This window comes from Bos indicus x Bos taurus, chromosome 14, assembly GCF_003369695.1.
Source record: "Bos indicus x Bos taurus breed Angus x Brahman F1 hybrid chromosome 14, Bos_hybrid_MaternalHap_v2.0, whole genome shotgun sequence".
NCBI lineage: Eukaryota > Metazoa > Chordata > Mammalia > Artiodactyla > Bovidae > Bos > Bos indicus x Bos taurus.
In genome coordinates, this window is record NC_040089.1 from 61,354,868 (window position 1) to 61,376,912 (window position 22,045).

The 22,045-nt window shown below is 39.7% G+C and overlaps 2 protein-coding genes across 2 annotated transcripts in view; one reads left to right on the forward strand and one right to left on the reverse strand.

Moving 5' to 3' along the window:
- The window catches only part of DCAF13 (DDB1 and CUL4 associated factor 13), a 29,071-nt gene extending 14,771 nt beyond the window's left edge, over nucleotides 1–14,300 (reverse strand). Inside the window, exons 1-6 of the mRNA XM_027561391.1 lie at nucleotides 14,135–14,300; nucleotides 11,388–11,587; nucleotides 10,370–10,477; nucleotides 6,259–6,348; nucleotides 4,512–4,667; nucleotides 817–894 (exon numbers count right to left, since the gene is read on the reverse strand). Of these exons, the coding sequence (XP_027417192.1) occupies nucleotides 817–894; nucleotides 4,512–4,667; nucleotides 6,259–6,348; nucleotides 10,370–10,477; nucleotides 11,388–11,587; nucleotides 14,135–14,204 (702 nt within the window). The 5' untranslated portion in view covers nucleotides 14,205–14,300. The remainder of the gene's footprint in view (nucleotides 1–816; nucleotides 895–4,511; nucleotides 4,668–6,258; nucleotides 6,349–10,369; nucleotides 10,478–11,387; nucleotides 11,588–14,134) is intronic.
- A 105-nt stretch (nucleotides 14,301–14,405) lies between these two features.
- SLC25A32 (solute carrier family 25 member 32) overlaps nucleotides 14,406–22,045 on the forward strand; it is a 33,972-nt gene continuing 26,332 nt past the window's right edge. Inside the window, exon 1 of the mRNA XM_027561392.1 lies at nucleotides 14,406–14,884. Within this exon, the coding sequence (XP_027417193.1) occupies nucleotides 14,728–14,884 (157 nt within the window). The 5' untranslated portion in view covers nucleotides 14,406–14,727. The remainder of the gene's footprint in view (nucleotides 14,885–22,045) is intronic.

The following is a 22,045-nucleotide window of genomic DNA, read 5'->3' on the forward strand; positions in this document are numbered from 1 at the left end:
ATTTGGAAAGATTATTCTACTTATTTAGCTCAAATGTCAATCAATATATTCTACTTCTAATATTTCTGAATTTAGTACATGTTATAAAAATGATTTGATAACAACAAAAATATTAAAAGCATCTCTGTTAGGTATGGCACAGAGATGTCTATGATAACAGACCTGAAGTCCATTAACAAGGCATAGCTCTTCTGGTACTCTCTCAATTCCAGCACTTGCAATCAACTGTATACTCGTTTACTTATAATGGCACTCGTCTCTTTACTAATAGTATTCCCTCCCTCTTTATAATCAGCTTAAGGTTTCATTAACTCTGATATCTAAGTCCTGGAATGACTGCTTCAGAACTGCTGGGAAATCTGACACCTTGAACAGGATAGTGCCTGTCTAAATAAAACGTCAAACTGGTACCCACTGGTGTGTAACTAAACAAATAAAGGTGATTATGTGAATTAGTTATAAAACTTTCTGGAATAAAATACCATGTGTGTCACTATGATAATCACAGGGCCTGACTAATAGGATGCAATACTGAAGAACTTTCAATTCACTGAGTACAAACTAGATGTCTACAATATTCTGGCAGTATGGCAAACGGAAGACTGGAAGAGAGTAACTCATGGAAATTGACAGGTCTCTAAAAAGCAACAGGGAACTGAGGGAATGCCATTATGACCACTTGGGTTCTAAGAACATCTCTATTAAAAAGAATTTTTTTTTAATTCTGAAAAAACATTTGCTCTGTATTTTCAGTCACTCGATTCACAAAAGGATGCATTAACAACTATATAAAGTAAAAGACAAATTGAAACTCACCTTTTTCAGAGGAGTAGCTTGTCTCATATCATATAGTACTATATTCCTGTCAGAAGCACAACTTCCCAAGAGAAATGTCTAAAAATAAGTGTAACAATTATCAGTTAAAAGCCAGGTTTGGCAGCAAACCATGTCCATTCCTGAACAAATGATTTAATTACCTTTAAGATACAAAGTTGTAACACTAAAGTCCATTGTAAGAGGGTACAACAAATCACTCATAATCTTGGCAACCAAAGCCAAAGATCTTCATGATTAAATCCCCATGCCTGTATTTTAGATGTCTGAGATGTAGGTATTCTGCATTCTATTTTATAACAATACATTTTACTTACCCCTTCTTCACTTAGACCTGTTTCCTGTTCTTCCATATTATAAATAACACTTCAGTAAACATTTGAATACATTTAGATCTTCTTTTCCTAAGGGTAAGGTTTTAGTAGTGGCATCACCCTAATCAAAAAGTATGAATAATTTTATAGCTTATGCTATTTAGAGGTAATGGTTTTTCCAGAGTTATAGCAGTAAGCGTTGCAATGTGGAAATATATTAATTTTACTACACTGGGCGGCAATATTAAGTATCATATAAAAATGCCTTCTGTAACCACAGATGCAGAACCCATGGATTTGGAGGGTCAACTGTATAAATTATTGCTTTATTAACAATTAGACATTTCCTCATGGTTATTAACTCTGTATAAACTAGGCCTGTCCTTTGTCCAACTGTGGTTTCAAGATGTTTCATATATTTATTTGTAAGTCAATTATAAATGTGTCAAGTGGTTACATGATTCTTGGTATTAAGTGAAAATAAGCTCTCCACCTTCCAATGGAATCCCAAATCCCACCCCTTGTAGCACCGTTCCTCCTCACCCATCGTTCCTGATCTAACTCCTGTCTTCTGCTTATATTATTCCCACTGCAAGCGTAAGAGGAACCAGAAGAGTTACTTACTACACTGCTATATAGCCACATTTGTGTATACTCTTTTTAAACTGCTTCCTCTGAGCTTTTCCCCTACTGAATGACTCCTCTCAACCTTTCTTAGTTTCTCATTATTTCACTCTAAGGTCTGACCAGGTACTGTTTTCAAAAAGTAAAGACCTGAATTTGAGCAAAGCAAAAAATTCTACCAAGAAGGAAAGCTGATTTTCATGCTGTAAAATGTAGCAATTCTCAGAATAAACTTTTGGCTTTATCAGAACCCTCAGCTTCAATATTTTTACAGAAAATTAATTAGTGATGATTAGAGGAGACAAATACACTCCATTTGTTCACAGCAACATGCCCTCCCCATTAAGTTTAATAAAGGGTCAGGGTAAGAGACATCCACACCATTTGCTTTTACCACCAAGTCAAGGTCATATGGTTAATAAAACACACATACACACCTAGCTGAACAAATAAGAGTTTTTATACATGCTAATTTGAGAAACATGGTTGCTAGGTCATCACTAATCATTAATTATGATTTTAGGATTGGCCATCAGCTCTACTGACACAGGTGTTCACCAAAACAGAGAAACAAAAGATCTCCTTTACCCATTAGGGAAGAAATCAGTATCTGTTCCGTTTTTGTTTTTTTTTTTTAACAGCATAACACCACCATCTTAAACTTGGGTAGCACCTTTTAAAAATATTCACATATATTATCACATTTGACACTTGCAACAAACCTAAGAAGTACACTGGAAGACATAATTAATCTCATTTTAAAAATAGACAAATACAGAGAAAAATTATGACTTGTGAAAGGTCAACACAAAGGCGTACTGGCAGGAAATATAGTTCGAGCCTAGGTCTGCAGCAAGGTAAGACATTAAATTTTCTCACAGGTCACCTGTGTTTGTAGTCTGCTTCTGCCCAGTGGCACTGTGGCCTGGTCTACAAGGCTCACTTCGCCAATCAAGGGCAACTGAGGGAAGGGAGATGGAGGGTGGCGTGAGGAAGGTACAGACAAAACAGACAGATATTCTGTCCCAGCGATCGGCAAACTTTTTCTGTAAAGGGTGATAGAGGACATAGTTTAGGCTTTGTGGGGGCATATGGTTTCTGCAGTTTATTAAACTCTACTTTGTAGTGCAAACTCAGTTACAAACAATACATGAGCTAAAGGGCACAGCTGTGTTCCAGAAAAAACTTAAAAACAAGGAACAGGCAGTGGCCTCACAGACTATATCTTGCCAACCCCTGCTCTAACCCTGCAGCTTCTCCCAGAAGTGTGTTTACCAGTGTGGGCTGAAGGAAGGGGTATCCTTTGACTGATTTCTCAGCAGGACTTCAAAGCCAAGTTCACATCATACTACAGCATCTCACTCTTTTTTAAAAATACTTTTATTTTTATAATTTCATTTGTTTATTTTTGGCTGCGCTGGGTCTTCTTTGTTCTGCAGGGTTTTCTCTAGTTGTGGTGAGCAGGGGCTCTTCATTGCGGCGGCTTCTCTTGTTGTGAGCACAGGCTCTAGGGCACATGGGCTTCAGTAGTTGAGGCTCCCAGCCTCTAGAGCACAGACTCAATAGTTACTTTCTGGCATATGGGATCTTCCTGGATCAGGGATTGAACCCATGTCTCCTGCACTGGCAGGTGGACTCTTTACCACTGAGCCACCAAGGAAGCCTTATACCCTGCTACTTTGACTCAACCTTTTATTCCTCCTTTTGTCAATTAGAGTCTCTTAAATGCAAAACTTGCAGATGAGAATTTCCTCTGCGACCACCTAACAAGATAATCTCCTGATAACTTCTAAAACCAGCTCATACACAGTGATTTCCTTTTCTTCCTTCAGGAAAAGGCATGTCGACTGAGTCTTCTGGACACTGAGTTTATCAGTTACTATGCATTCAGAAAAAGCTCAGGGAAAGGCCTGGAGTCCAGGAGCTGGCTTAGCCTTCAGGGCAGCCTCCGTTACCAAGTTTGGACCTAAATAAACAATAAGTAGGCTAACCTCTAACTCTTCCCTTAGATCTGGAAAGAATTAGGAATCACAATTTAGTCTTCTGAGCAAAGAAAAATAGAATTATAACGAATTATCATGTAGTAGAAAAATAACCACGCATATTATTTGGAAGCACCGATGTCCTTGTAATGTACAAATAATTAAAGAAAACAATGCTCAACACTTCTTCTTCTGACCTCTAACAGAGTTAAGAAGAATTAACTTTTTTTTTTAAAGGTAATCTGTGGAACATGGGGCTTCCCTTGTGGTTCAGCTGGTAAAAAATCCGCCTTCAATGCGGGAGACCTGGGTTCGATTCCTGGGTTGGGAAGATCCCCTGGAGAAGGGCAAGGCTACCTACTCCAGTATTCTGGCCTGGAGAATTCTGTTGACTGTATATAGTCATGTATAGTCATGGGGTGGCAAAGAGTCGGACATGACTGAGCGACTTTCACTTTGTGGAACATGAGTGCTGAGGGTACAAATAAAACTGAAAGTTTCTTAGGACCATGTGTGCTTGAGTTCTACCCCCACAACCACACGCCTCTCACAATGCTGAACACCAGTGTCCGGGGCTAAACTGTGGTCAAGCATGTCGAGACCTGACCAAAGAAAGTGGAACTCAGACCAAATGGGAGAACACCACTAAAATTCAGAAAATTCTTGGATCACATATTCAAGTTCTTCCTGAATAGAGTTGAAATTATATGATAATAAAGAAACAATAAGCAGAACATATTTCAAAAAGGAGCATTACCTCAATTGGGTTAAATTTAACACTGCTTATACTGTCAAATCCCCAAGTCATTGAACATATAGGACTGGTTCTTTGTTCATCCCAAATGTCTACTTGCTGTCCACATGTGGCAAAAACAGCTTCTCTCCAGTGATGATCAATTCCTGTATACACTGTCTTTAGAAGCAGAGAGGTTGTTACAGATGAGTCTTTTCATTGGTACTTCAACTCTACAGAATAATATCTTAAAATATATTTCTCTACACTCTCATGTGCTTAAGAAAATCCCTGTTCACTAAGAAATTTCTTTAAAGCCTTTACTTAAAGAAGAAAATTCTACCATAAGAAGTGATGTTCCTTATCATACATTCTGGGAATAAAGAAAAATGTTAACATGGGATGTATTTAATTAAGTTTGAACACATAGCACTGAAGTAATTTTTAAATCTTACTGGGTATTGAAGGATCTTGGAATCAACTAATGAAACACAAAAGGTAATTTCTAAAAAACTTAATTCCACATTTAACATATAAAATACTGAGTCCCAGGAAAGAAACACAGATACAAACAACCGTATCAAAATTTGGAGAGAGAAACAAAATTAGCAAGTGTGGATGCTAAGGTTGTTAAAAGCAATAAAATCTCATAAATTTGGTATTATTTACTTAAAATATGTGACTCATCTATTCAGGGTCAGATTAAAGTCTACCTTTGTACTAGACAGTAAAAAATGTTTGGAAAGCAAATTAAAGGCCACTATTTAGCCAATACTTTAAGCTTTTAAGAACTCTTATCAGCATCTGCAGATTTAGAATTATTTCTATTCAAGTCTCTACAAACTTCTGCACAGTAAGAATTAACCCCCAGTACCACAGCGAAGGGGTAACACTAAATATTTCAAAAATCTTTGGAACTCCTAGCGAATGGACATTTTACAACAATGAAACAAATTTTCTTTCAGGAATTACTAATTTTTTACCATCTGCAAACTATTTCCATTTCACACTAATATACCACCTCCACATCCCTCAAGAACATTTAGATCGACCATTAGAATTCAGCAAAGTCCTGATCATGGGCCAAACCTCTCATTAAAAAAAAAAAAAAAAATTTAGAACTTCTTGAAGCCTAAAGAGCAGAATCTAAATATACACTAAATACTAAAATGACAAAAAAATTTTAAAGATGAAATATTTAAAGATTAATTCTAATTTTAGAATTTCCCTTAGTATCAAAACATAAGGATTAAAAAACATAGGTAGAGCAAATGATCCAAATTATTAAGCTATAACTTAAAGTTATAACTAAACTATATCAAGTGATTTGCAGAATGCTGTTAAGAAATGTAAATAAGATTTATATAGAAAGCACACTATTAAATTTATTAATTTCCTAAAGAATACTTTCAAGTAAATGCTGAGCTCTGGGAAAGATCCATGATATAAATGAGAAGCTGAAGCACTGTTTTTTTCTGACCTTTTATTTTATAGATTTCCCCCCATGTTCTCGCTATAGGAAATGCTCCACTGCCTCCTCTTAACTAAAAATAGAAACAGAACCCTATTGCAACGAACACCAAAGAACTGTTCAAATTCTTTAACTGCAAAGACCCTTTGATTGCATTAACTATTGCTTAAAACAGGTAAAGTATTGCAGCCTAAACTGTCTGATTTCTTACACCTTTTTATGAAATTGAAACTATGAAATAATTGTAGGTAAAAGAGAAGAATGTTAGTAGCCCAAGTATGGGTCAATTTATTTTTGTACCTTTCCTAATATTGTATGCAATGGCTCCTCCTCCTCTCCACAGCTTGGTCCGTCCATTTTCCATTGCTTCACAGTTTTGTCATCACCCACCTAGAAATATTTACAATGATAATGAAGAACAGTTATAAACGGTAAGCTTGCCAACACATACATCAAATTATAAACATCTTTAGTTTAAAAAATAACATATACCACATTCTTCCAGTAAAGTATTTATTGATTCATTTATGTCCCACCTTGTTAAAGATTTGTGATAAACATATAAAACGCATAAAATTGAAAATAAAATACGATGAATATAGCAAAACAAGAGTTAAGGGTAGAAATAATATTACATCATAAAGATGGTAAAAGCTGCATGTTGTAATAAGGATGACATTTCAAATTAGGAAGAAAAATGAATTACAATAAAATGGTATTGTGAGATCAGGTTAGTCATTTAAAAAGTATGAACCAATGTGACACCTGATAAAAAAATATAATTCCAGATAACTTTAAATGTAAAACATGCAACAAAATCCATAAAGATACTAGAGACAAGGCATTTTTATAATCTTGGCACGAGAAACGTGTTTCTTTGTATGACTCAAAACTCTAGAAACTATCAATATTAAGGCAGAGGTTTTCAAACTGTAAAATGTAGACTTCTGAAGGATCCTGAGAATTTTTCAGGAGTCCATTAGGATAATATTATTTTCATAATGTTAGTATAGGCATTGCTTGCCTTTTCACTGGCCCTGACGATTACAGAGATGGTGAAAGAAATGGTGGGCAGAACTGCTGGCACCTTAGCCCAAATGAAAGCTAAGGAAACAAACTTCGGTAATTCAGACTTTGGGACATGGCAGATATGTTCAAGATGTCACGTAAACGTGGATTTTACTAAATTTTTTTGAATATGTTTCCTCAAGCAAGGAAAACAAACGGGATTCCATCAAACTAAAAAGCCTTTGCACAGCATAAAAAAACTATCAACAAAGTAAAAAAACAAGATATCTGCAAACAATATATACAATAACGGATTAATATCCAAGTATACAAAGAACTCATACAACTTGACATCAAAAAAACTCAAAAAATAGGCAGAGGCTCTGAATAAACATTTTTTTCAATGATACATAGATGCCAAATAGGTACATGAAAAGATGCCCAACATTACTGCTCATCAGGGAAATGCAAATCAAAACCACAATGAGGTATCACCTTATACCTGTCAGAATAGAGAATGGTTATTATTGAGAGAGTCAATTCCTAGGTAGGTTGATAAGAAGTACAGGGTCCCCAAGGAGAAGGAAGGAGTCCAGAGTCCTTTAGGAGGAGAAAGGGGTCTGGGGATCTCAAGAAGGAGAAAAGGACAAATGTTTTTTTCCTACATTGCTTTGTCTTAGTCAATATAACAATATATCTTGCTCCAGGATATGTTTCTCCTTCTTAAGAATCTTCTGACTAATCCTGTCATCTTCAAATCTATGGGAGTGGGTCTGGTAACATCTTTCTATCAGTTAGTTCTAATCTTGTTAATTTAAGATGTATGTTGTGGGAGGGGGTCTGGTAAAAGCATATAAGGCCTTGCATAGACTAGTGAGCGAGGGTGCTCTCTGGCCCCCTTCTGTGTCCGTGTCAGAAGCTTTCTCTGTCCCTTTTTCACTTTAGTAAAACTCTGCTATACAAAGTGATCAAGGCTTGAGTGATCAAGCCTGGTCCCTGGTCCTGAAGCTAAATCTTCTTCGGAGATCACGAATCTGACATTATTCACGGTAAGCTATCATTATCAAAGCCAACAAGTAACAAGTGTTGGTGAGGATGTGGAGATAGGGAACCTTTGTGCACTGCTGGTGGATGTAAACTGGTAGAGACACCATGGAAAACAGTATGGAGGTTCCTCAAAACATTAAAAATAGAACTATCATATGATCCAGCAATTCAACTCCTATGTATTAATTGGAAGAAAACAAAAGCACTAATTAGAAAAGATATAAAGATATGTGCACCCCTATACTCACTGCAGCATTAGTAACAATAGCCAAGATAGGGAAGCAACCTAAGTGCTTAACAACAAATGAATGGATAAAAAAAATGTGTTCTATAAACATAATGGAATATTACTCAGCCTTAAAAAAAAGAATGAAATCTTACCATTTGAAAGAACACTGATGGACCTAGAGGGTATAACGCTAAGTGAAATAAGTCAGAAAAAGATAAACACTGTATGATTTCACTTACATGTGGACTCTAAAAAACAAATGAATAAACATTACAAAATACAAACAGAATTGTCAATATAGAGAACAAATAGGTGGTTTCCAGCAGGGAGAGTAGTGGGGAGATGAGAGAAGTAAGTGAGGGAGATTAGAAGGTATGAACTTCTAGCTGCAAAGTATGTGTACAGAGTGGAGTATATAGTCAAAAACTACGGATATCTATGTATAGTGACATATTGCAACTAGACTTATTGTGGTGATCACTGTGAAATGCACAGAAATATTATCACTATGTTGTACACAAAGAACCAACCTAGTATTGTAGGTCAATTATACTTCTAAAACAACAGAACAAACTTACAGAAGAAAAGATGGTATTTGCGATTACCACAGGCGTGGGGTTGGGGCAGTGGGTATTGGAAGAAGGCAGTCAAAGGTGCAGACGTCTAGTTATGAGACAAAAAAGTGCTAGGGATGTAATGTACAATGTGACAAATATAATTAACATGATTTATGTAACATAGGAAAACCGTTGAGACTAAATCCTAAGAGTTCCTATCACAAGAAAAAAACTTTTTCTCTATTTCTTTAGTTTTGTATCTATATGAGATGATGAATGTTCAGGAAGCTCACTGTGGTGATCACTTCAGGATGCATATAACCACTGTGCTGTACACTTTCAACTTACGTGGTGCCAGCTACACTGCAATAAAACAGTTCCTAATTCTAAAAATAAAAATGTTGTTAAACCTAACAACTACTTTCAATTATTTTCACTCTCCAGAGTTGACTCTATTATTGCTTATGCAGACTATTAAAACTGCCTCCAAACTGATCACTCACAGCTGTCAAATTAATCCTCTCAAAGCTCAACTCAGACTCCGTCATTTTCCTATTAAAAGCTTTCAATGAACTTTCAATATCTGCACACCACAGTAGATTATTTGCAAAGGCCAAAGGTAGAAATAACCAAAACATCATTAATGGATGAGTGAATAGACAAAATGTGGTATACACATACAATGGAGCATTAGTCTTAAAAAGGAAAGAAATTCTGACACGTGGTACAAAAAGGGTAAGCCTTAAGGACATTATATTAAGTGAAATTATCAGACACATAGGGACATACAGGGACATAAAGCACAACAGTAATTACCAGGTAAATTACTCAAGGGTAGGAGGTAAGGGTGAGAGATGTGGAGTTACAGTGTTTAACAGTTACACCTATCAGTTTGGAAGGTGAAACAGTCCTGGAGATGGATAGTGGTGATGGATTTACAATGATGTGAATGTACTTAATGCCACTGAAATGTACACTTAAAAATGGCTAGAATGGTAAATTTTAGGTATATTTTATCATACACAAAAATCCTTCAATGACTTATTGCTAACCGACAAAGGAAGTACAAAGGACTCATCTTGCTTTAATCCCACTTCTAACTGTTCTATAGGATATTAGTTCAGTAATATGTATTTGGGCTTCCCTGGTGACACTAGTGGTGAAGAGCCCGCCTGCCGATGCAGGAGACCTAAGAGACGTGAGTCCAATCCCTGGGTCGGGAAGGTCCCCTGGAGGAGGGAATAGCAACCCACTCTACTACTGCTGCCTGGAGAATTCCATGGACAGAGGAACCTGGCTGGCTACAGTCCACTGGGTCACAAACAGTCAGAAATGACTGAAACGACTTAGCACACACACATGTAATATGTAATTAGGTATAAAAAATTTTAAAGTATGGGAAAGGGTGGATTACATAAAGAAAACCAAAACTTATCTGAGTTTTAATGTTATTTTGCATTGTGAAAATCAGAAAGGGCCTTGGATCACATAAATGAACTCAGAAAATATTCAATTAGATTAGTTCTACACATGTTGAAAAGAGTTAATGACCTAACTGTATTATACTTACAGTAAAAAAAGATGTCCCACAAAAGCGGGTACATATTCCTCGTACAAAACCTTCATGTGCTTGTATCGTACGAATACATTTTCGTTTGGTCAAGTTCCAAATTTTAACCTATAATAAAACATACTAGGAAATTTCAGTGAAGTATAAATAAAAAATGTTCAGGCACAGAAGTATTACATTCCAAGAAAAATAAGTTCAACACTGAAAAGGCTGTAAATCACTCTACCAGATGGCTATAAACAAAATCCTCTAGATCAAAATAATGCAATGCTGAACCTTCCTGGTAGTCCAATGGTTGGGGTTCTACCTACCAATGCAGAGGACACGGATTCAATCCTAGTCAGGGAGGATCCCACATGGCACAGAGCAACTACAGAAGCCCGTGCACCCTACAGCCTCTGCAACAGGAGCCACTGCAGTAAGAAGCCCCAGCACCACAATAAACAGTAGCCCCCTTCCCCACCCATGGCAACTAGAGAAAGCCCACACACAGCAACAAAGACCCAGTATAGCCAAAGATAGAATAAATAAATAAATAAAATAATTTTTTTTTTTAATTTCACAGAAGAATGTCTGTTGCGCACATTGGAAAAAAAAAAGCAATGTCTATGGATACGAACATCAACAAGCAGAAAACTGAATCTCTTAAATACTCTGTTGATTCTAGTGTAAAAGTGCTTTAAAGCTTTTCTTTCCTTGGCAGAGTGGGAAATAATTGTGTTGAATTGTTAATAACATACTCTGAAAAAACTCACAGCTAAATATCTGTATTGTAAACATGCCTTATTACTTACTGTCAAACAGCCGAAAGCGACTACATTTTTAATTTCTTAGGTTTAGATAAGAAACTACTGAAGTTACTGATTCAAAGAAAATTTAGTCTTGAAAATTAAAAGAAAACAGGACATAGAAAAATGAAATCAAACCAATTAAAACCCACAGTAACTCACAATTAAAGGAAGAATATTTGCAACATAACTATTTTCAGTTTAAAATGTCAGTGTTTAGAGATACTTGCCTCTCCATCACATGCCCCAGAAAGGACAGTAGCCAGGCTCTTTGGATTCTTTGCCAAGCAATTGACTCCATCTCGGTGACCATCCAGGGAGGCAAGGAATGGTTTTGCAAATACCCGTTCCAGTTTGGTAGCATTTAAAGCTCTTATATATTCTCGTGGGACCTCAAAAGGATGTAAGGTAGGATCATAGTTTCTTGGAACTGAAATAAGAATGATTTCTCTTAATAAAATAATTCACATTTAATACCTCCTGTGGTATTCCTTGGCTAATCATTCAATATATTATTCAATAAGCCTTTATTAGGGACACTGACTATGCAGAGGACTAAAACTAAAAACATTGAAGACCTTTTGTCCAGAACCTTTCCAAAATGACCAGAAAGTGATACAACACATACATCTTGCAAAATAACTAGACTCTATACACATACACACACAACTTTTCCTTTTCTATGTCCTACTACGCTCTTCAACTGGGTTATAAGCCTTCACCTGCAGGGCTTCCACTACATTCTTCATTACATTTCTTATACCGAGCACAAAACAAGTGCATCATGAACATTTGCTCAACTGACCTCTTAAGCTCCTTACTGGGTGTGTGTATGCATGCTAAGTTGCTTGAGTCATGTCTGACTCTGTGCAATCCATTGAACATAGCCCACCAGGCTCCTCTGTCCATGGGAATCTCTAGGCAGGGGATCCTCTTGATCCAGGGATCAAACCCGTGTATCTTGCATTTCCTGCACTGGCAGATGGGTTCTTTATCACTAACGCCATCTAGGAAGCCCCCTTACTGGGCAGGGAACACTAATAATCTCCAGTGCTGATCACTGTACTGATAAGTATACAATGTAGTGATGATGATTATACTATTTATTGAGCACTTTCAGTGTCTGATTTTGTGTGTGCGTGTTAGTCGCTCAGTTGGGTCCGACTCTTTGCGACTCCATGGACTCTAGCCTGTCAGGCTCCTCTGCTCGTGGAATTCTCCAGGCAAGAATGCTGCACTGAGTTGCCTTTCCCTTCTCCAGGGGACCTTCCTGGCCCAGGAATTGAACATGGGTCTCCGCAGATTCTTTACCCTCCAAACCACCTGGGAAACCCATGTGAACCCTACACATCCTTTAAAAAAATTCAGCTTAAATCTTGTATCTTCTATAAATTTTTCCAAATACCCATAATTATGCCCACCTCTAAATTCAATGTGGTCAACAATAAACATTCAACAAAGATACACAGAACACCTCCCATATACCACAAGCACTCAGGACATCAGAGCAAACAAACTCACGGTACATATTTATGTACGTTGTTCTTATACATTTGTATGTTATCAGCTATATTACCAACAGAGTTTTACAGATTCCCTGATGCCCACACCCCAGATCTATGAGTCAGAATACTCAAATAAGTATTTGAATACTGCACAAAATTTACAAAGACCACTTAAACAAAAAAATCTATAACCAACCAGTTACCCATTCCTTCATTCAGACATTAATAACGCAACTACTAGGTGCCAGGTGCTGTCTAAACACAGGGGCCATAGAAACAAACACGACTGGGCCACTCTCTGCAAGCTCAATCTGATCAAAAAAAAAAGACTGATAGTCACAATAATAATGAGACAATGTAATAAACACTCTGATATTAGTATAAAAATATGAAACAGAAGCATAGGAGGGTGCCTACATGTGTACAGGATGGGGGGAAATCTGCAAGGGACAGTGACTGGGTAGAGGTGTGTGCCATCGCATGCCTGAAATGCACACAGACTAACAAGAGCACATGTACACTAGCTGTGGGAAAAGTAGTCATCCATGAAAGGAGAGAGGAAGCTGGGACCAAGTTCAAGGAGTAGGGATGATGTCAAGTCCGAGTGACATAATCTACTCTGCATTTTAAGAACACTGTTGTTTTGATACTTAACCCGTAAACATCTTGTGAGCAGAGACCATTTAGTTAGCATTGCTCACAATATATACTGATAAGCTATATGACTCAATCATACGGAAATATTGTTCCAGCCTCCCCTTCTATGGCTCACCCCTACCTCAAACTCCAAAGATATGGCCCTTCTCTTATGCCTTAAGTTTATTCCTGCCTTAAGGCCTTTGCACTTGTTATTCGCTTCACTTAGAATAGTCTATTCACACATGCTTGGTCACTTACCTATAATTCATTAAGTAGTCAGCAGGTTAATGGGGGAACAGACCAGCAGGTTAATGGGGGAACAGACCAGTACAGATAAAATCCATTAATTTCATTTTAGTCATTCCCCCACTAAAGTTCTCCACAAGAGTTTTTAAGAGAAAACTGACGGCTTTAAGTGTCACCTTTGTCCGTTCCCACATCCCGAAGTACGTAACTTTAAGTAGCAAAGTTATCGAAAGTTAGAGTAACAAGGAGAGGTTTAAAGATGTTTGCTTAATTGTTAATTCCTTCACAATCCACGAGTTTGGCTCATTCAAGTCCACGTTCCCCCCAACAGGACCCTGAGAACATTCAGAGAGCAGCAGCTGAAAGCGGTGTAGACGGAATCATTTCCCCATGTAACTAACTTGCCACTGACCACTAGACAAAAGTTATGAGGAAAGGGATTTGAAGAGCCAGAAGCGCTTTATAAACCAAGAGCCTTAGGGAAAGCAAACAGGTAAACAACGAGAGTGGAACACCAGCCTCCCCTCCCCGACCAGCTTTACTCGGTGGAGCCCAGGCCGGATCCAAGGCTGTCTAACTTGTCTCACCTCGCTGTAAGTCCAGTTTGGTTTCGCGGACATAGTGGTCGGGGTTCCGACTCAGCATCTTCACCTTCATCTTGCTGCCAGTTCTCCAGGGATCTCACAACCCTTTCTCTCCCGGCCCCAGTTACCGCCACCACAGCCGCCTTCTCACATGCCACTTCCGCTTCTTCCCGACTACTTCCTGTCATGTGACTTCCGCGGAGCGGAAACCGGCTTCAGGTGGGCTCTGCGGCGCTCCGTAGTCGTGCGGACAAAGGTTGGCCGGGGGCGGTGCTTCATCTGTGTTCTCAGATCCGCGCAGTTCAGCCTAAGCCCAGCCGCGGAGGTGGGCGAGGCGGGGCGGGGCCTTGACCGAGGCGCCCCGCCCCGCTGCCCACTTTCCCTTGTCCGCTTGACGTGCGGCGGCGCCTCTCTAGTCAGTCACTCGTGCGCCTAGGTCTCTCGGCTTCACCCTCGCCTCCACGAGTGTGACTCCACGCGCGGGTGCCGGAAGTGGGTTCGTGCCCTGCGGTTTCTGCTCCAGCGCGGCGACCGTCGCCACGGTGGCGGCCACTGCATCTCGTCCCACGCCCGCGGTATCAGCGGACCCTGAGCCCATGACAGGCCAGGGCCAGTCGGCGTCCGGCTTGTCGGCGTGGAGCAGCACAATATTCCGCCACGTCCGCTACGAGAATCTGGTGGCGGGCGTGAGCGGAGGGGTCCTTTCCAACCTCGCGCTGCACCCGCTTGACCTCGTGAAGATCCGCTTCGCCGGTAAGAGACCAGTCAGACCCTGGGCTTCTTGCGATCACCCGGAACCGAGTGATAAAGACGCAGAGGGAGGGCTTCGTCCTCACCTGCCTCTTGCGTACTGCAGGCGAGGCGAGAGCTAAAGAATACTGTTTGCCCGGGCTCCTGTGGGGCCAGATTTGAGGAAAGGGAGTCTGGTTTAAGTGGTCTGGCTGCCGGCGTCCCCTTTCCCCCGGTACTGAGGGATGAGGAGAATGGATATAAAAGTCTGAGAAAGGTCCTCATTGGTATAGAACGTGGAACTCAAAGGCATGCTTTATAAAATAAGAAAGGATTGATCACATTTCAGGGCTTAAAACCTCACACGTGCAAATTGTTCACCCTTGGAGATACAAGAACCCGCCACCCCCCACCCCCCACCCCCACCCCCAGCCTTTCGAAAGTTCGCTTCACACCACCTAGCTTTTAGGAAAGGCTTTCATTAGTAAGCCTTTTCCCGCTCACCCTCAAATCGCAAAGAATGGAAAAGGATTTTCGCCATTACAAAAAGAAGGCGAAAATGGAGAATAGCAAGTTCAGCGTTTGTTTTGCACCAAGCCCTAGAGAGGCAGCGTGCACCGCCAGCAGCACGAATGGCACCGCCAGCTCCTTTCCCGAAAACCACACTCAGCATCTCAGCGTCAATCAATCATAGCTTTGAACTGTTTCTGTGAGCATCTGTGCTTTATCTGGATTTATTTTGTGCATCCTTTAGCAAAGTGCGTGTTAAGGTAATTGCTCCTTCACATTATGCACTTTTGGCCTATATTAACTCTTTCATGCTTTACTTTAGCATAGCCGGGAAACCTGTACTTGGAAATCTTAGAATAGACACGTGTTTGCCCTGTGGGCTGTGAGGGAAATCCTGGAGTAGGGAGGAATCACATTGCTAGGAATGGGGTTGGTACAGAATTCTCTTGAAACTTTGTTGTTGTCGTGTGTAGTATGGTATGGGTCCTTGTGAAGGAATAAGTAGCTAGAATCCAAATAGTACAGGCTTTTGTTTAGCTTTATTGAATTAAGTGCACTAAGTGAATTAACTGTATGGAAATTAAGAAAATAATTTAAAAGTTAAACTCAACATAAAATTCTGAAAAAGATAGCTTCAAAAAATGTTTTTCATAACTTTATTTGCAAACTATTTTCTGGTATTTCAGTTCTCTTACTGAAAGTGGGGTCCAGCTACTCTCATCTCAAAAGCAAATAAAGAGGCAAAGTTGATAGAAAGGAAACTTTGCTTTATTTTGGAGGTTTGAACTGGGGGCAGGGGCAGACTCATGTCCCAAGGCTGAATTCCCTCCCTGCAATTGACAATCAGTGGGAAAGGACGTTTATAGGTGGAGGAAGTGGGTTACATGTAAAAACAGCACAGGCAGCCGGACAGTCTTGTTGAAATTGGTCATGCAGCATAATCTTGATTGTTTTAAGTACAGCAAGTCTTCAGTTCAAGGGTCCATTTGTTCTCATTTCTTTGAGGCCAGTTGTGGCAGCTAATGTCATGGCTACAATTTTGGTCATCATGTAATTATCTTCTGCCACCAGCTGGGTGTTTCAGTATCTATCAGTTCAGTTCGGTTCGGTCCAGTCGCTCAGTTGTGTCCAACTCTTTGCGACCCCAGAATCGCAGCACGCCAGGTCTCCCTGTCCATCACCAACTCCCGGAGTTCACCCAGACTCACGTCCATCCAGTCAGTGATGCCATCCAGCCATCTCATCCTTTGTCATCCCCTTCTCCTCCTGCCCCCAATCCCTCCCAGCATCAGAGTCTTTTCCAATGAATCAACTCTTCACATGAGGTGGCCAAAGTATTGGAGTTTCAGCTTTAGAATCATTCCTTCCAAAGAAATCCCAGGGCTGAGCTCCTTCAGAATGGACTGATTGGATCTCCTTGCAGTCCAAGGGACTCTCAAGAGTCTTCTCCAACACCACACTTCAAAAGCATCAATTCTTTGGCGCTCAGCCTTCCTCACAGTCCAACTCTCACATCCATACACGACTACTGGAAAAACCATAGCCTTGACTAGATGAACCTTTGTTGGCAAAGTAATGTCTCTGCTTTTGAATATGCTATCTAGGTTGGTCATAACTTTCCTTCCAAGGAGTAAGCGTCTTTTAATTTCATGGCTGTAGTCACCATCTACAGTGATTTTGGAGCCCAAAAAAATAAAGTCTGACGCTGTTTCCACTATTTCCCCATCTATTTCCCATGAAGTGATGGGACCGGATGCCATGATCTTCGTTTTCTGAATGTTGAGCTTTAAGCCAACTTTTTCACTCTCCACTTTCACTTTCATCAAGAGGCTTTTGAGTTCCTCTTCACTTTCTGCCATAAGGGTGGTGTCATCTGCATATCTGAGGTTATTGATATTTCTCCCGACAATCTTGATTCCAGCTTGTGTTTCTTCCAATCCAGCGTTTCTCGTGAAATATTCTGCATATAAGTTAAATAAACAGGGTGACAATATACAGCCTTGACGTACTCCTTTTCCTATTTGGAACCAGTCTATTGTTCTATGTCCAGTTCTAACTGTTGCTTCCTGACCTGCATACAGATTTCTCAATAGGCAGATCAGGTGGTCTGGTATTCCCATCTCTTTCAGAATTTTCCACAGTTTATTGTGATCCACACAGTCAAAGGCTTTGGCATAGTCAATAAAGCAGAAATAGATGTTTTTCTGAAACTCTCTTGCTTTGTCCATGATCCAGCGGATGTTGGCAATTTGATCTCTGGTTCCTCTGCCTTTTCTAAAGCCAGCTTGAACATCAGGAAGTTCACTGTTCACATATTGCTGAAGCCTGGCTTGGAGAATTTTGAGCATTACTTTACTAGCGTGTGAGATGAGTGCAATTGTGCGGTAGTTTGAGCATTCTTTGGCATTGCCTTTCTTTGGGATTGGAATGAAAACGGACCTTTTCCAGTCCTGTGGCCACTGCTGAGTTTTCCAAATTTGCTGGCATATTGAGTGCAGCACTTTCACAGCATCATCTTTCAGGATTCGAAAGAGCTCAACTGGAATTCCATCACCTCCACTAGCTTTGTTCGTAGTGATGCTTTCTAAGGCCCACTTGACTTCACATTCCAGGATGTCTGGCTCTAGGTCAGTGATCACACCATCGTGATTATCTGGGTTGTGAAGATCTTTTTTGTACAGTTCTTCTGTGTATTCTTGCCATCTCTTCTTGATATCTTCTGCTTCTGTTAGGTCCATACCATTTCTGTCCTTTATCGAGCCCATCTTTGCATGAAATACTCCCTTGGTATCTCTATTTTTCTTGAAGACATCTCTAGTCTTTCCCATTCTGTTGTTTTCCTCTATTTCTTTGCATTGATCGCTGAAGAAGGCTTTCTTATCTCTTCTTGCTATTCTTTGGAACTCTGCATTCAGATGCTTATATCTTTCCTTTGCTCCTTTGCTTTTCGCTTCTCTTCTTTTCACAGCTATTTGTAAGGCCTCCCCAGACAGCCATTTTGCTTTTTTGCATTTCTTTTCCATGGGGTGGTCTTGATCCCTGTCTCCTGTACAATGTCACGAACCTCATTCCATAGTTCATCAGGCACTCTATGTATCAGATCTAGTCCCTTAAATCTATTTCTCACTTCCACTGTATAATCATAAGGGATTTGATTTAGGTTAGATAATACTGCTTAAAGGATATAGCTCAGAATATTATCTATAGCCCTTGAAGAGAAATGAAAGGTCCTTGACTTTGCTTAGTGATACACTATTAGTATTTGGTCCTGTTATCCTTTGCTTCTTTATTTTCTCACTTTTTCGATTAAACTTATTTGACTAAAGTTTTTCTACAGATAGAAGGCTGGTGGAGGATGGAGTTGGAGGAAGGGAAGGACTAGACAGTCCTGCTCTATTTAATTACTACAAGTTAAGGTCTACCTTGAGAATTAGATCTGCAGAAGTGGTTTATCTCATAGAGTTAGGAGATTGTCTTCTGTTCACTTATATCTTAGCCTTTTAACATTTGTATAGGTTTTAGAAGCACCTACATAAAGTTCTTGCCCTCAGGAAACTTACATTGTAATTTTAGGCTTGCTGCTGCTAAATCGCTTCAGTCTTGTTTGACTGTGCGATCCCATAGATGGCAGCCCACCAGGCTCCGCCGTCCCTGGGATTCTCCAGGCAAGAACACTGGAGTGGGTTGCCATTTCCTTCTCCAGTGCGTGAAAGTGAAAAGTGAACGTGAAGTCGCTCAGTCGTGTCCGACTCTTGGCGACCCCATGGACTGCAGCCTACCAGGCTCCTCCATTCATGGGATTTTCCAGGCAAAAGTACTGAAGTGGGTTTCCCTTGCCTTCTCTGAATTTTAGTCTTGAGACTCATTCAAATAAAAAGTAACTGTAGACAACATAAAATTAAGGTCAAAATGGAATAAATCCAATTACCAAAACAGGAGTAGTCGTAGACTGTTAAGAAAGTTATAGATTGATGATGGCCATATTCTTCTGTATCTGTAAAAGTCTGATTAGTCTTGAGGTTCACCAGAGAAGGACTAAAATTTTGACAGCTGGAGAGGAGATAAGAAGCCATTGAAAATTAGTGAAAATTATGGAGGGTTCTCCCTAGAAGAGAACCCACAAAGATATGTAATTTCCATGGAGTTCCATACATGCACAAATAAGAATTACGACAACAAGGAACATTCATTGAGTGTTTACTTGCAATAAGAGCAATGAACTAAGAACTTTTCTTGCATTAGATCATTTACTACTCTGAACAACACTGTGAATTTATTATTCCCGATACACAGATGAGGATAATTGGAGTTGACTAACGTGTCCAAGTCGTAAATTATCTGAGATTTGCATCTACATCTGAATTAGGTCTAACTCAAAACCCTCTGGCCCTTAAGCCTTACCCCAGGAATTCCTGGTAGACTGTGACTTGAACATGAAGGCAGGAATTCTGGATTTGGCTGCAGGTGCAGACCTATATGACTTGGTATTTCTCAATTTTATGTAAGAGCAAAAGAGGTGATGGTTGAGATGATCATTTTAGAGTGCTTGGCCTGGTGAGTTTAAGACAGTCTGCTGTGGTGCAGACTATGCCTGAGAAAAGGGGATTCTTGTACCTGAGAATATTGGTAATATTAATTAAATGGAGAGCATATTAGGAGACCAGTAGGACTGAAGTGATAGTTAAGATAATCAAGATAGGAGGACAAAATTAAAGATCTAGGAGTTGAAGCAGGACTGTGTAACAAGAAACCCCCAGTGTGGCTGTGACCGGCACAAGTGTGGCTGTGAAATGGTGATAGAAAAGAAAACTTAGGAAGATGGATAACTGAAATAAAAATATTATATAGTTGACCGACCACCTGCATTAATGCTAGGATTTTTAATGCTTTCATTAAAGTAAGCCCTTTTAATAAAATTATAGTACCTAGTGATAGGGATGTTAGTCTTGACCATTAAACCAAACCTGCAATATTTCAATGAGTTCAGGTGCAAATTGGAATTCAGAGGTGTCCACAATAGTCGAAGGAGTAGAAATCATTTTCTTTGAGAAATAACTAAAGGAACTAGTTTAACTTAGGACATGGAAGGGACTTAAGGTATTTAGAGAACTGCCATGTGAGAAAGGGTGCCTTATTGCAGGTAATCTGAAAGGCAGAGGTTGGGTGGAAATTACAGGGAAGCAGTTTTGGCTTGGCAAAGTGGGTGGTGCTCAGAAGTGAAACTGGCAGTGAATACTAGTGGTTCAGCAGTTGGATGACAACGGCTAGAAAACATTCTTGTGTTGGGTGGAAAGGTCACTTGAGGTGATTATTGAGGCCCCTTATTACTTCAAGATGCCATTTTAAGCCATCAAGAATGTTGAGTGGGCGCCTCAACAAAGAATGTGAAGTAAAAATAGTAATTTTCTAAATTAACCTGAAATCCTAATAATGTGTAGATTAATCTAAGGAACCTAAGTGTAGAGCGCCCTTAACGAGAATAGCATACAGTCAAGTTTTGTATGTATATGGTATTGCAGGACCTGATAGCATAAATAATAACTTACTGACTGCTTGCTATGTGCCAGGCATGCTTTTAAGACTTGCTTTATATGTATTAACTCACTTAATTCTCTCTTTTATGAGAGTTTGTTTCTGTTATTTTTCTCCATTTTGTGCATGAGAAAACTCAGGCACAGAGTAATCTAGTAACTTACTTGGGGTTACAAAGTGTTGAAATAGGGATTCAAACTCAGGAAGTCTGATTCCATAGCTTTTGCTGTTAGACTGAAACCCTAAATGGGTAGTTTGGTATATCTAAAGGGTAAAATGCTAGAGGTTGAAATGAAATGATTCCAGAAAGTTAAGCTTCCAGATTGACACATCTTTTATGCCATGTAAAAATGGATGTTAGGAATGAGATCAGGACTGTTGTTCAGTTGCTAGGTCATGACTGACTCTTTGACCCCATGAATTGCAGCACACCAGGTTTCCCTGTCCTTCACCATCTCCCAGAGTTTGCTCAAACTCATGTCCATCAAGTTAGTGATGCCATCCAACCATCTCGTCCTCTGTCAACCCCTTCTCCTCCTGCTTTCAATCTTTCCCAGCATCAGGGTCTTTCTTTTCCAATGAGTCAGTTCTTCTTATTAGGTGGCCAAAGTATTGGAGCTTCAGCTTCAGCATTAGTCCTTCCAATGAATATTCAGGACTGATTTCCTTTAGGATTAACTGGTTTAATCTCCTTGCTCTCCAAGGGACTCTCAAGAGTATTCAGCACCACAGTTCAAAAACAGTTTGAGATCATAACTGGAGTTGTAGAAACCAAAGCATGAGGGTAGAAATTGAAACTACTTAGTGATTGAGAGACTACCCCTGTTGAGTGGAAAGAGTGCCTAAAAACCAGCTTTTAAAGGATGGGTAGGAGAGAAGGAAACTGCAAGAAAATTTAACGGCCAAAGAAGTAAGAGAAAAATCAGAAGAGAGTGGAACTAGCCCAAAGACGTATGTTTTAGGAAACTATGTCAGATGCTGGTCAAGGGATAAAAAGAGAGAAATTCCAAAGTGCACATGGAGGTCTTTAAACTGCAGTAGCAGGTGGAGGCCAAACCAGCCTCCAGTGGATTGAGAAGCAACGGAGGTGAGAAAGTCCAAGCTGAGATTGTAGTTTTCTCTTCCAGAAGCTTGACTGACAGG